Genomic DNA, 14270 nt, shown 5'->3' on the forward strand with positions numbered 1-14270 from the left:
ATTTGCATAAGCTAGACAATAAGATACCAAAACGCATTCTGATTAGCCTAAGATAAAACACCATGGTGACCATGATCTTACCATGGTGTGACCACATCATGGTGTAACCATGGAGATACTTACAATTGTGTTACCATAGAGATACTTACCATGGGAGGTGTAGGATCAAGGACGACACCGTCAGTGTCATGTACAGTGGATAAACCAGCACCATTGACAGCTGAGACTCTCACACTATAGTGACCACCAATTCTCAAAGACAAAGTATCTACTGATGTCCATGTAGTAGCAGTACCAGGCACTGATACCCAGTCATTCCTGTGGTGGAAAACCAAACAGTCATCAAACAGTGACATGATCATAAACAGTGCCTATCTATCATGGCATGAACTAAACTGACAGTCTGCAATCGAAACCTCTGATGCTTATCAAAAAAATGTATATTGATTAAAATGTAGTATTCAGTCATCGACTTATCTGACGTTACTAAATTTGTAGTTTGTTCTTTGACTTTGTAGTTCCTCTCTGTCGCTATAGCAATCTTTTACAAATACTTGTAGTTACCACAACACTTCAAGACAGCCTTATACTTCTATTGACTGGGCTGATTCTAGTATTAAAGGAATAGGCTTGTACTTGACATTTGTGCAGGTATGTGGCAGGTACTTGGAAATATTGTAACAAAAGCCCTACTGGCCCAAAATGACCAAACATATGTCAAGTAAAGTAGGGCTTCGTTACAAGATTTCAACATTCAATAAGTTATTGAGGTGCTCTTTTATCACCAAAACTCATATTATTAATAGCAGTAATCAATACAAGTGTACTAAAGACAGAAATAACCTGTCCACGGGGACGGATCTGTTGTCTATTTCCTACCCGTGTTTCAGACACTGCTATTCTATGATACCCACCTGTCTATGGGATGGATCTGTTGTCTACTTAACTAACTGTGTTTCATACACTTCTATTCTATCATACCCACCTGTCCATGGGATGGATCTGTCGTCTACTTCCTGCCTGTGTTTCATACACTGCTATTCTATAATGATCTACACCTGATTCAGGATCTTCAAAGTCCCAGTTGGCTGATAGCTGTGATGTACTAGACTGTCACAAGCAAAAAAAATAAACAAACTGATAAGTTGATGAAAATAATTCATTGAAGCATCCATTCCATTACATTCACTATGAAATGTAATCCATTTCAAACTGTCAGAATCTTGCATGTGATATTTCCATGGTAACTTGTGTCTGGGCATATTTAAAATTCCAACAAAAAAGCTGATTGTAATATTGCAACAGGAAGTTATTAATTTCCAGCAATTTGTTAGTGGACAATATCATACGACTGCTTTCTCTGGCAATATATATTGTATATTCTAACTGGATGAGATTATTAATACCAGTAAGCTATGAGAATGTGACTTGTTGATGCTGAGAGTGAGACTGTTAACAAGGTGACAGCAAGTCAGAATTTTCTATGAGATTTGTTGAGACCACCACACTTATGATACTGTGTCAGATGTAGGAAAAAGGCGTTCACATACAGAACAAGAACAAATATAGGAAACAGGTAAATAAAGAAATCATGCCAAGTTCACTACACTACATTTTAATCAGATTGACTCACTGTATACTGTCTATCAGTTCCTAGACTAGTACCATCACCAAGGAAATGTACAACAGGGTTGGTAGTATCAACAACATAGCCATCAGATAATGTTGTTGTAGGGTTGTCAGCTTGGTTTATAGCATCTAGTTGTACATAGACATAATCTCCATGATGTAGATGGAAATGATGCCAGTTGATAAAACTGATGTCTGGTGTCAGAGACTCTACTGTGTGTATCTGTTCTGCTTGTACACTGCCATTCACAGAGATGCCTGGTAAGGGAAATATGGTAAACATGATTGCTGTCAGTAGCATTATACAACTTCAACTAAACATGGACATAACTTCATATTTTGAATGTAAGTAAAAATTGATAAATTTGTGCCTGTCAATCAAGCATTGCAATTCTCACCTGCATCAGCATGTTGTCTATAAACACTGACACTATATTTCATGATATCTGACTCTGGATCACTGTAACCATTCCAGTTTGCTGATACTGTGGCTGTTTCTGAAGAATATTTTACGTCAACCAATTGGTCCAATCCATCCCTCAAGTCTCCCTCTACTGGGGGTGTGGTGTCAACCAACACTAAGTATTATGCAACAGAACAGAAATTTTCCATTTCATGGTTATCAATGATATAATCAGTACTATAGCTTTACTTCTGTGAATAATACCTTGAAAAATAAATGGAATATGCAATGTAAAATATCAAGTTCTATCACTTAAAGGTGACTGGTTGCTGTGTTTTTTCTCCGAGCATACACACATCTATTAGCCACAGTATGTAAAATTGTAATCAATGTGTTCAATCGTTTATGCCCTGCATTGAATGTGTACATTTTTGGCTAGTGCATATGTGTAAGGCTGTGTTTGTTGTTTCTTACCTCCATTTGACCAAACTGATACATTCAATCGTTTATGTCCTGCATTGAAAGCATACAGTGTTGAGTAGTACATGGTATTGTGAGTAAGGTTCACATCATCTCTGCACTGAACATATTCTGTGTGTTGAACGTCATGGAAACCAATGACATCATCACTACCAGGTGATGTACCAACTCCCCATCTGTACTTGCCTACAAAAATAAAATACAACATTCAAAATTTCTGATATTCAAGAGGTCTTTTTTGGTTAACGGCAAAAGGTAACTATATAAAATCTACCTACCAGTGTATTTTACAGGGTTTCCAAACCAAAACTATGCTACATGGTACGGAAACTGGTGCAAGTTTTAACAGATTTTCCCCTCTGTTGGTAGGGTTCCCAAACCTTAGCAAGACACTTTTCAAATGCAAAAAGTTTGTATTTTAGTGGGTTTGTATAACATCTAGGAGTTTTACTCTATTGTACATGTATACCATGTGGTAACATAATATTCAACTTGTTCATTTACTAAATAAAACAAAATACTCAACACCTAGTTTCAAATGAGAATATCAAATTATACTTTTAATTGGTTTTACAAAATAGACAAAACTATCAATAGAAAACAGAGGACACAAGAATACAACCAATACCAGCAATATGGTAAAACATTAAAAAATATTCCATTGCTACAATTTAGGTACATTTTTCATGAATACATAAAATAAGAATAGTAAATTAAAATATTTCGCCAGTAAACACTTACTAATTCCACTTTGTTCATCATAGAAATTCTGCCAGTTTACACAGATAGTGTTCTGCATAGATTGATAATCAATGTCCACGCCTAGGTCTGGTCCATCAAACACATCTCCAGCTATTGGTGGACTGCGGTCTACTATCACTGGGAAGTCTGAATGTCCGACTGTCCTCAAATCAACTGAAGATAAAAATATACTTGGTATTAAAATAACAAATACACAAAAACAAACAAGTGACATCATCACTGAGATCACCTGCTATCTGTGGACTGTGGTCTACTATTTATCTATTACCAGATACTACCTTGAGAATGCAACACTGACACTCCCAATTCACGAGGTTCTGCTACATCTCATCTTCACTTCAAAGCAGAGATTTCAGGAGTGTCACCAACATCCAACTATGGTCTATATTTTTACATATAATACACCATAATTTTTCTCATAGCTATAGATTCAGAGAATATTTATACTAATTTTACAATACTACACTGAGAAAAACTGTTTTATTATGACTTACAACTGACCCAAGATTACTGAATGAACCACTGCTTTAGTAAGCTAATCTATCTAAAACTAATCTAGTCTCTAATCCAAAAATTTAAAGACTCCAGAACCAAAGTACTGCTGAATGGCACTAATAAGGGTCATTCCACACAGAATGCTTTTTTGAACATATGTCAATCTACACTATATACTTCTCTTACTTCGTACATATATTGACAAAGCATTTCTGCAACAAAATTTGTCTTAATTGTACACATTCTTCTTCTTCATTGTTACATACAATTTTCTGATCTTTCTGACAGTGGAAATGTATGATATATATAATACCATTGGTGGAAAATATTACAAAATTATAGACAATACCATTATTGATTGCTCTGACTTTAATCCATGCTGGAATACCATCCGGAATACAGAAATCAAAGGAGATATGAGTCAAATTGTCATGTCTTTGCCAACCAAGGAGATACACATCACGATTACTTCGCCCTAAACCAAAGTCTATCTCTCGAATGCCTGAATGAGGGTCACTGAAACAAAGTGAAAATAAACAATCAATAACATTTTCTGATCTTGAATGTTCAAATTACTCAATAATAAGTGAGCAATAAATAAAGTACTAAGATCCATTGAATGTTGTATTTTGGTCTACTTATATCACACTATATTCAGCCACTGAATGTTGTATTTTGGTCTACTTACGTCACATTATATTCAGCCAGTATGACACATTCCATTTCATCATATTCCACAAGACGTATGTGATAAACAATTGGTGCAGTGTTGTCTATGATATAGGGTGTAGTATGACACACGGTTGTTGCTAAGGGCCCACCAAACTCCACCTTGTTGAGCGCCCTCACAGTTATATGATATGCACCATCTAGAATCACACACAAATAACATTAATGATTTCTCAGCGATTGAAGCAACTTTAAAATGTTATTGAAGAGGAAAAAATAATTTTCAAGATGAGCTTATTAAAACATAAACCTACAATTTTACAACATCGTTAGTCTTTGAGATCTGTCTGCTCTATAACACTAAAGTCATCATATTCCTCATCTCTCTAGGTTTTTGACCACAGAAATATTTATTTATCCAACTTGATAAAATTATATGAATCACAAACTTAAGTTACAATTAAATCACATTCAAACACTTTACTTACTAATTAAAGTACCAGAGAGCTAATTTTTTACTAACAGCAGATCAGATAATACAATCCTAAAATAGACAGACAAGTACATGAAGCTACCCAACATTTCTATTTGGTGGAAAACAACAGATAGAGTATTCCACTTGCAAGTCAGTTGTGGCTTGTGAACTGATATTTTAAAAAGGAACGTTTTCTGAGAAGGGGATCAAAAGTTCAATGATACATTTACAAATTGAACTCATTGTCCCTAATGACATACTTTGTACTTTATTCTCCAGTGTTTAATATTAGTTTCACTGCATTGCTATTTCTATATACATACAATAGACCTGAGAATACACTAGAATTAAAATTTTTGTGAGTTTTTTTATCAAAATTCTGTGTGCTGGGTATTGCTCCAATCTATTTTTAATACAGACATATACACAAGTACACAAGTACACACACACCATTCTTAGACTACAGATTTCCATTCACATTTGGGACTATAACATGACTCGGTTATGCTGCAAGTTCAGTTTCATACCCTTGAATATCAAAACAAAATTTTTCAATATAAGATGCAACTTTATGAAATTATTACAATGTTATAAAAAAACATTGTCAAATAAAACAGGACGGTCTCAACAAAACTCAACTCAAAGAGTTTCCCAAACTCCTGACTAGCTTTCATATTGTTATCAAGAGAATATTGTTAGGTCAGTAAAACTGATACAAAAAATAGTGCCAATGGCGCTGTAGCACAGCTGTATTTGTCTGTTGCTATGGGTATGGTCTTGTTGCTATGGAGATTTGCATACATTTTTGGAATCTTTATTCACTTGCCCACCCTTCCCAATTTTCATCTTTGCAATATAAACCATCATTTAGTTGTTGCTATGGGCATGGTCCTGTTGCTAGGCATATTTACAAAAAAACTTACCATCCAGATCAAGAGGATGTGCAATGCCTACGTGAGTCCATTCATTCTCATCAAATAAATGTGAATGTGGGTCTTTATGTGGGTGTACATCATCTTCACAATGGTCAGTTCCTACAGTCCAAGTGTATCCAAAAATATCCGTCTCATTGTCTCGGAAACCATCCCAATTGGCTGCAAAAAATCCACAATATTCATTAGCAAAAAATGAGTAAATTACTAATGATTTTTTTTGGTATTTTCTGCACTAAGTGTCAACTTTAATACTTTCAAAACATTTTCAAATGTTTCTAATAACTCAGAAAGTTATAAAGTGAAATTTTATCCAATATGCCAGGAAGTGTAAAACCTGGTAGCAACTTGCTTTATACAACTTACAACAACTGTATGACTACGTGTGAAGTGGACAGGATGGAAAATTAATCTAATCATCTATACTTGATAACATTTGTTTGCTGTTCAGGAGTGTGATATACATATGGTATAGAAGTGTCATCATCAACTGATAAGTCTGGACAACAACATACCTCAGATACCTGATATGCATTTATTGGTTCATGTACAACCAATGGTTCATGGCCATCAAATGTACACCTGGTACCTGGATGCCAACTTTCTGAGATGTATTTATTGGCTCTTGTATAAAACATATCAACCAATGGTTCGTGGCCATTAAATGTACATCTGTTACCCAGATGACAACTTACCTGAGACATATTTATTGGCTCTTGTATAAAACATATGAACCAATGGTTCATGGCCATTAAATGTACACCTGTTACCCAGATGACAACTTACCTGAGACATATTTATTGGCTCTCGTATACAACATATCAACCAATGGTTCGTGGCCATTAAATGTACATCTGTTACCCAGATGACAACTTACCTGAGACATATTTATTGGCTCTCGTATACAACATATCAACCAATGGTTCGTGGCCATTAAATGCACACATGGAGCCTGGTCCATCTATAATAGATCTTTGAAAAGAGAAGAGAAAAAATAGTTCAATCTGAATTCATGAATTCCAAATTCAAATTGCTAGTATTTTCAAAGACAGAGAGCTGTACTACATATTACATTACTATAATTTTATATAAGAGTTCATTAAAGAGGTCACATGGATGAAAATTTGGTATTTATTTTTTGAATTTTAATTGATAAAACAATTTTACTTTATTTTTCTACTTGAATTAATAATGATGTTAAACAACATTAAGTGAAAGTAAGTGTAGTGTTTGTTATTGTACAATGTCATACAATAACATTTGTTCATACATTTTGCTAGCTTTTTACCAATCTATTAAATTGCAAACATAGACTTTTTTTATGGTGTTTTCAAGTTGGAAAAACATGATAAAATTGTTTTTAATACAAATAAAAAGTAAAAAATAAATACTCTTTTGTCATCCATATGATCACTTTAATACTGAAATTATTGTTTTTCTATTTACAGGTTAAATTGTTATATTTTACCTATGGTTTGGTAGTGGTGTTTCCTCTATACATCTACTTTCCCATTCATCAGGTACAAACTCTAGACAAGTCTCATGTAAGACTTCATCTACCACTGCATTACTAATAGGACCTGGTTCTGGTGGCACAAAGTCCACTAAGATACTCTTGGATGATATTACATTCCTGTAGCCTGGAATTCGTAACAAAATTGAACAATTTATTGAATAGAAAAATGTTGACTATTTGGACTGGTATCAATGCGATTGCTGAACTTCAATTTTTGCACTTCTAACCAAATTTTGAAAACTTTCACGCCTTCAAAAATAAAAGGGTCTGTATTTACTACTGAGATGTTGATTATGATGTCCTGCTAATGTGATATAGTCATGTAGTGCTGGGTTTCCGATTAAAATTTTAATGTGTCTACCATATTTTAAAAATTGATATTGGTCATAGTGGGTTGACTACTACAATTTTCACCATGGTTATACACCATATACAACATGTCGATATTGCATTTGTGAATGACAGAACAAAATTCATTTATTGAGCTTGTGTGACATTGTGCAATCGTCCCTAAACAGACAGGAAGACAAATGAAACTTTGGGGTAAGAAAACATCAGTCGGTCAAAGAGACAATTATAATATAAATTACAGTTGATTTTTGAGTGAGCTTACCGAGTACATTGTTAAGATGAAGGTTGAAAAAGTGGAGATCATTATGTCTCAACACCAGATCACTGTGGGTGAATTCTACAGTGTGTCCAATACCTAGACGCTCAAAGTTGTAGAAATAGCCAGTCTGTAATAAAAATCATACATTATATTTGTTACAAAAGCTGAATGACTTCTAAAACTTTCTATAAATAATAACTGTGGTATACATCCATACCAGAATCCAATGCTATACATTCAGGAGCACACATAGGACCTGGGACCTCCCCAGGTAGCCTAAACTCTTCACACCTGCTGGTGATCTTTCCAGCTGCAAGTGATGCTGAGTAGCCCCCAAGATAAAATTAAATTGGTACTTGCTGACATACAAGTAGAATAATGTTGGTAAAATAATCCTCTAAGATATAAATTACAACTAACATTTCAACTGTTTTTCAACACCAGAGGTTAAGATCATGTGGCTAAGGAGCCAGTAAATCCTAATAAAATGGAGTAACTGACTTCCATCTTTTATTTGCACTATATTAGATTCAATGTTATATTCCTTCCCTACTGTAGCCTTATCAACATTACATCCTAGCTTTGATGAAACTCTATAGTTCTTACAGGACAACTTTGTAACTTTTAGGATTAAATTCTAGGTCTGAAATACAGTTATTTGGCAGAGCTATAGAAACAGTTGCTATAGAAACAGTTGCTATAGAAACAGTTGGCTCAGAATAAAGGAATGATCCCATGTAATGCTTATTAAGATATCACTAATGTGATGACTCAGGAGTGAAACATGGCCCTTTAAATGACTGATATTCTTTGTGGTTACATTCCACTATATATCATAAACATTACATCAAGACTTCATTTTACCTCATGGAGTTCCACTTCATGGCCTTCTATTTCTTCTAAAAGTTCACACAACCCAGAGTCACCATAATCATAGTTGAAACTGAGACATTTTGTTGGTGGAAGTGCTAGACAGTCTTTGGCACAGTTTTGTGGGTAAAGATAGTGAGCTGTATGGTGTGTGACTGACTTCAAACGTCCAAGTCTTGCACCAGCAAAGTATTCCAAACTCTTGGTTCCCAAAGGGTCAAGTCCTACATCAATGTCATGTGAGTTCTTGTCAATATCAAACTCTGCCCAGTCAGACACCTGGTAACCCAAAACATCCAGACCAAATCCTACAGCCTCCTGTATTGCAAAATAAAAGAGTCAGAAAATTTAAGGCAATCATGGAAAAAACATACATAATATGTAGTTCCTCTAAATTCACACTTTTTTCCTGAAAAAAATTTATTTAAAAAATAGATCGTTCATGTATGGTCTATGGTTTAACACAAAAGCAAGACACAGAAAAATGTAAATCTGGCAACTGACCTATTATAAACCTGGTTGGGTTGGTCAGTGTCATCATGTACAACAAAGTTATGGGTGATGAATCACCAACCAGTAATTATCATCACGGTAATTTCATTGTTAGGCCCTGTTTACATGATACCGTTTTCAAATGAAAACATAACCATTTTGTCGCATTTGTATCTACTGTCCACACTGAGATGACAAAAATGCACATGAAAATGCAACGATTTGAAAATGTTGTTGAAAGTGGATGATTTTGAAAATGATGCATATATCTGACCATGTGCAACAGCATCGTTTTTTAATGTTCTATTTTCGATGTTTTCATGTAGACAGTCAAAAACGCTGGTCAATGACAGCCTATCAAGTAAATGCATAAAAATGCATTAAAATGAAAACAATATTTAGTGTTTTCATTTGAAAATTGCATCATGTAAACAGGGTCTTAATTTATTCATGAAAATGCTCAATGACATGTATAATCAATACCAGCCAAGCAATTGCAAAATTACCCCAGTCTGTTATTTGTCACAAACAACATTTTTTTTTAGTTATTTGAAAATTTATCTAAAACTTATATTTTCTAAAAGTTCACTGAAATGTTAAACCCAAATAAGCAAGTCACTGTCTTTGTCAGTCAGTCTTCAACTAACCTCTCTCTGTGATATAACTGAGTCATCTAATGCTACGGCTGAAGCCTTTAGAATGCTTGGATGACTGGTTGACCTGAAGTCTGGTGTGACACGACCACCAGGCAATGTGACATCATAGGTGGGGATTTCACAGGTAGCTTTGGTTGTTACTTTGGCTGAATTGACGGCTGTTACTGTAAAGTAGAATGGAACTCCTCCTCTCAACACCTGCAATATATAAAGAAAAATTGCATTTTTAAAATCAAACTTAACTTTGATAAATGTAAAATGAATTCGAACATGTCGACATACAGCAGTTTTTGTACAGTAATAAAGTTTGCCACTACTGTAGTACAAGCTGCTGGGGCTGCCAGAAACTGACAAGATTCTCATTCAACATTTAATAATTTTGCTTAACTAAAATAAAATGTAAAATCATTCTAAACATGAACCAATACTTTGAGGCACTCTTATGTAGCCAAGATTATGGTGAAATAATTTAAACTTGCAGATTATCAAATGGCATGTCGAAAATGTCTTAGTGTCCTTGACTGTCTGTCTCTACCTACCAACCTGTCTGTCTGTGCCTGCCTGCTTGTCTGTCCGGCCGTCCCTCTCACCCTCCCTCCCTCCCTCCCTCCCTCCCCCTCTCTCTCTATCTCTCTCTCTCTCTCTCTCTCTCTCTCTCTCTCTCTCTCTCTCTCTCTCTCTCTCTCTCTCTCTCTCTCGTGGAAAGTGAATTCCATTACAATACTAAATGCTGTAATTTGCATAAATTAATGTTAAGTAGCTTCTAGTTGTGGATCATGTGATCAGACATACCTGAGAAACAATAGTTGAAAATCCTCCCATAGGTTGATCCTTGAGTATATCACAGCCTCCTTTGTATGTACCAACACAGAAACTCAAGTCGACTTCACTTCTATCATCTTCCACAGCTAGTTCAAGTTCAAAAGCAGGATCAGTGTAATCTCGTCCCTCTAACTGTCTGACAGTACAACCTTGGTTGATGACGATGTCACGTTCACCAATAGCATGCCTACGTTTAAAACCTGCTGCACCGCCTCCTTCTTCACTAAATAAATCAAACGGGCTCTGGAAGAAACAAAACTTTGGTCACATTTTTGGAAGCTAATGGTCAAATGATATAGTAAGGTACAATAAATACTATGTAATTATGATATTACTGTATATCTGATTTTTCCAGTTTATGAAAGAATAAATCATATAAATGAAAGAAAAGGAAAGAGTTCAGGTCAGTTCAGTTGAAGGGATTGATATCAGTAAGATACTAAATATCCTTCAAGTCCTGACTGTAGTGTGAAAGTGTAGATTAATATTCTTTTGAAATCATTAGTATCCTCTGACAAGATCATAATGTCTGGCTAAACTTTTCATTCACTGACACTATCCTTTGGGCAGGGCCGACTTGTAGAAATAAAAGTATTAAATTCAACCTCATTGGGAGCAAATTCTTGTCATTTTATATTGAACTCATTCCATTCATTCACAATATGGACAGGAAAGAAGTATTTGTAAATGTCCAGTTTATATGGCTGTTTTTCGTATTTTATCATTGTGTCTTCTTGCTTATTTGTACTAAATCTTTTCCAGTTTAACTGAGCAGCTATCAATATCGTTCAATATCTTGCTTAGTAGTACCAGTACGTACCTCTACAAATGGTTTAAACACAGGTGGGGTATTATCTGGTTCTAAATCTCCTATATCCAACAAGGTGCCGGAAATCATTGGTGTTGTGTATTCCCACAATACTTTGTTAATGAGAACTTTACGTATGTGGATCTTGACCCAACCAATCTTGATCTTCAACTCAAATATTAGTAACATTCTAAGCTCCACCCGTAAAGGTACCAAGTTCATGTCCATCCTAGCACTGCAATTGACAAGGAAGAACAATCAGAATGATACTCAAATACATTTTATAACACTTTCCCTAACAAGTGATATGTAGACTACACTAGACCATCATTCTAACTATCTGACCATCAGTCATAACTATCACATGACAATCACAAAATTTGATCTCTACATAGTTCAAGCATCAAGATGTAAATGGTTGGAAAGGACTGCTGTATGAAATACAAAACAAATACTGACAACAACTTTGGGAACATTTAATCCACTTGAATACCTTTAGTCAATATAGTTCAAACTACAAGAACACTACAATTCAGAAGATTTTCTGGCAAATTTGCTGTAGCAATATTAAAATTCAACAACATCGTACTCAACAAAAAATATTTCACAGCTAGGTAAGGAGTTATTTTCTGTTACACATAATATTGACAGTTGGCAAGAATGTATCACAGAAAAAAGATATCACACAAAAAATGATAACAGAAATGAGTTTGAACTCACCCAACTTCAATGGGGAAATGATCATACTGCACTTCAGCTCTGGTTGGGAAGGTAGTTTGCATTATGTAGCCGGTCAATCGTAGCTCACCAAATAAAACAAACAACCAAATACCGAGGTGACCATATGCCTGGGCTCCAACTTGAGGCTTAATGCTTAGCTAAAATAACACATAATGAAGAATAATTAAGATCTCACACTTTTCAAATGCAGCTCTTCCTGTTTCTGTTTTCAAACCCACATATTATCAAAAACCTTTACAGTGGAAGATACAACATACTACATGTACAAGTACTGTGAAAACCAATACAAGAGTAAGTTGGACTTCATGTTAGTTTCGGCCCAAAAAATAAAAGTCTTAAACTCTTGCTGTTACTTTGATCAAGAAAACTCAAATAAATGTCATGGTTAAATTTCTGCAATAACATTCAAAGGTCAAAGGTCATAATCTGTAACTTACATCTGCTGTCATTGAAAGAAGACATATACTTGTACCATAGGACATACCATAATTTCCTCCAGCCCCAAATCCTGTGATACAACACACACAAACAATACGATTAATATCTTTACATATCAAATGGAAGATTTGCATACAGATGAGACACATTAGATTTGCATATCAAATAAGGAAATTTGCATACAGATGACCAATTTAGATTTGCATATCAAATAAGGAGATTTGCATACAGATGAGACACATTTAGATTTGCATATCAAATAAGGAGATTTGCATACAGATGAGGCACATTTAGATTTGCATATCAAATAAGGAGATTTGCATACAGATGAGACACATTTAGATTTGCATGTCAAGTAAGGAGATTTGCATACAGATGAGACACATTTAAATTGCATGTCAAGTAAGGAGATTTGCATACAGATCTATTGCACTAAAGGCCAAGTTAAACACAGCAATTTGATGTACGTGCAACACACTAAGCAATTGCTACATGTATGCACATAATTGCAGGGCCTTGGCAACATTGTGAGTTGCTTACCGCATTGTTTGATGAACTGCCACCTCGCCGTGTCTCAGGGAGTAAACTCTGACGTATTATCACATGCAACAATTGAGCCTTACCACTCATCAAGCAATTAGTTCCTTTGTGTATGCATTCAGTTGTAGTTGCTAGCCTTGTCGCATGCAATGAACTGCTTCATGCGTCATCCCATGTAAAAACTGGGCCATTAGATTGCATATCAAATAAGGAGATTTGCATACAAATGAGACACATATTTTAAAATGCATATCAATATGGAGACTTGTAAATACAGAGACAAAGTTAGATTTGCAAGTGTTTAACCAATTGGCCACCAACAACTCTTTGTTGGATAATATCTGACATTACCTACCAAAGTACATTGGGATAGGTCCAACCATAAATAAGACAGTGTATGAGTAAAAAGTTGCTCCGTGTCCAAAATAGATATCCCCATTCAAACATTTATCAAAGCCAGTAAATTTATCATCAAAGAGTCCAGATAATGTCGTATCAATTGCTTCTTTCACCTAAAAATACAACAAACAATAAAGTTGATTAACCCTGGTTTTCCTCAACACTTCCATATGGTATTGGCTTGGTGTTTGGCATCGAAATAAAGTTGAACCAAAAATCATCTTTATCTGTCAGAGTTTGTCACTGAAATACATGGTGTTCTGCCATTTTGGGGATTTCCTGAAGAAGTTTGTGAAAAAATGGCGCAAATGGCATTGTGCGCAACTGATATTAAAATCTATGCTGTTATTTTAAAAAGAAGGTATTCTTTTTCGTATGTAGATCTACCAAGTAGTTTTGAAGGTTTAGATTTTTACTAAAACACAGAAATAATATATCGATGATTGCATAAACATCTGATTAACTTTTTTCAAATACTAAATATTTTGGCGGGGTGGCTGCTTCATAGTGCATGGTTTTTGATCCTTTAAAGT

The 14270-nt window shown here is 35.0% G+C and overlaps 1 protein-coding gene across 1 annotated transcript in view; it reads right to left on the reverse strand.

Moving 5' to 3' along the window:
• Positions 1 to 14270, reverse strand: part of LOC144446291 (uncharacterized) — a 66738-nt gene that overhangs the window by 27980 nt on the left and 24488 nt on the right. The window contains exons 30-48 of the mRNA XM_078136039.1: positions 13694 to 13850; positions 12798 to 12868; positions 12340 to 12497; positions 11632 to 11854; positions 10782 to 11054; positions 9981 to 10187; positions 8836 to 9159; positions 7975 to 8098; positions 7314 to 7485; positions 6723 to 6817; positions 5837 to 6007; positions 4458 to 4638; positions 4119 to 4285; positions 3254 to 3427; positions 2507 to 2698; positions 2028 to 2207; positions 1634 to 1887; positions 986 to 1110; positions 150 to 318 (exon numbers count right to left, since the gene is read on the reverse strand). Of these exons, the coding sequence (XP_077992165.1) occupies positions 150 to 318; positions 986 to 1110; positions 1634 to 1887; positions 2028 to 2207; positions 2507 to 2698; positions 3254 to 3427; positions 4119 to 4285; positions 4458 to 4638; positions 5837 to 6007; positions 6723 to 6817; positions 7314 to 7485; positions 7975 to 8098; positions 8836 to 9159; positions 9981 to 10187; positions 10782 to 11054; positions 11632 to 11854; positions 12340 to 12497; positions 12798 to 12868; positions 13694 to 13850 (3417 nt within the window). The remainder of the gene's footprint in view (positions 1 to 149; positions 319 to 985; positions 1111 to 1633; positions 1888 to 2027; positions 2208 to 2506; positions 2699 to 3253; positions 3428 to 4118; positions 4286 to 4457; positions 4639 to 5836; positions 6008 to 6722; positions 6818 to 7313; positions 7486 to 7974; positions 8099 to 8835; positions 9160 to 9980; positions 10188 to 10781; positions 11055 to 11631; positions 11855 to 12339; positions 12498 to 12797; positions 12869 to 13693; positions 13851 to 14270) is intronic.

The sequence above is a fragment of the Glandiceps talaboti genome, chromosome 15 (assembly GCF_964340395.1).
Source record: "Glandiceps talaboti chromosome 15, keGlaTala1.1, whole genome shotgun sequence".
Classification (NCBI taxonomy): Eukaryota; Metazoa; Hemichordata; class Enteropneusta; family Spengelidae; genus Glandiceps; species Glandiceps talaboti.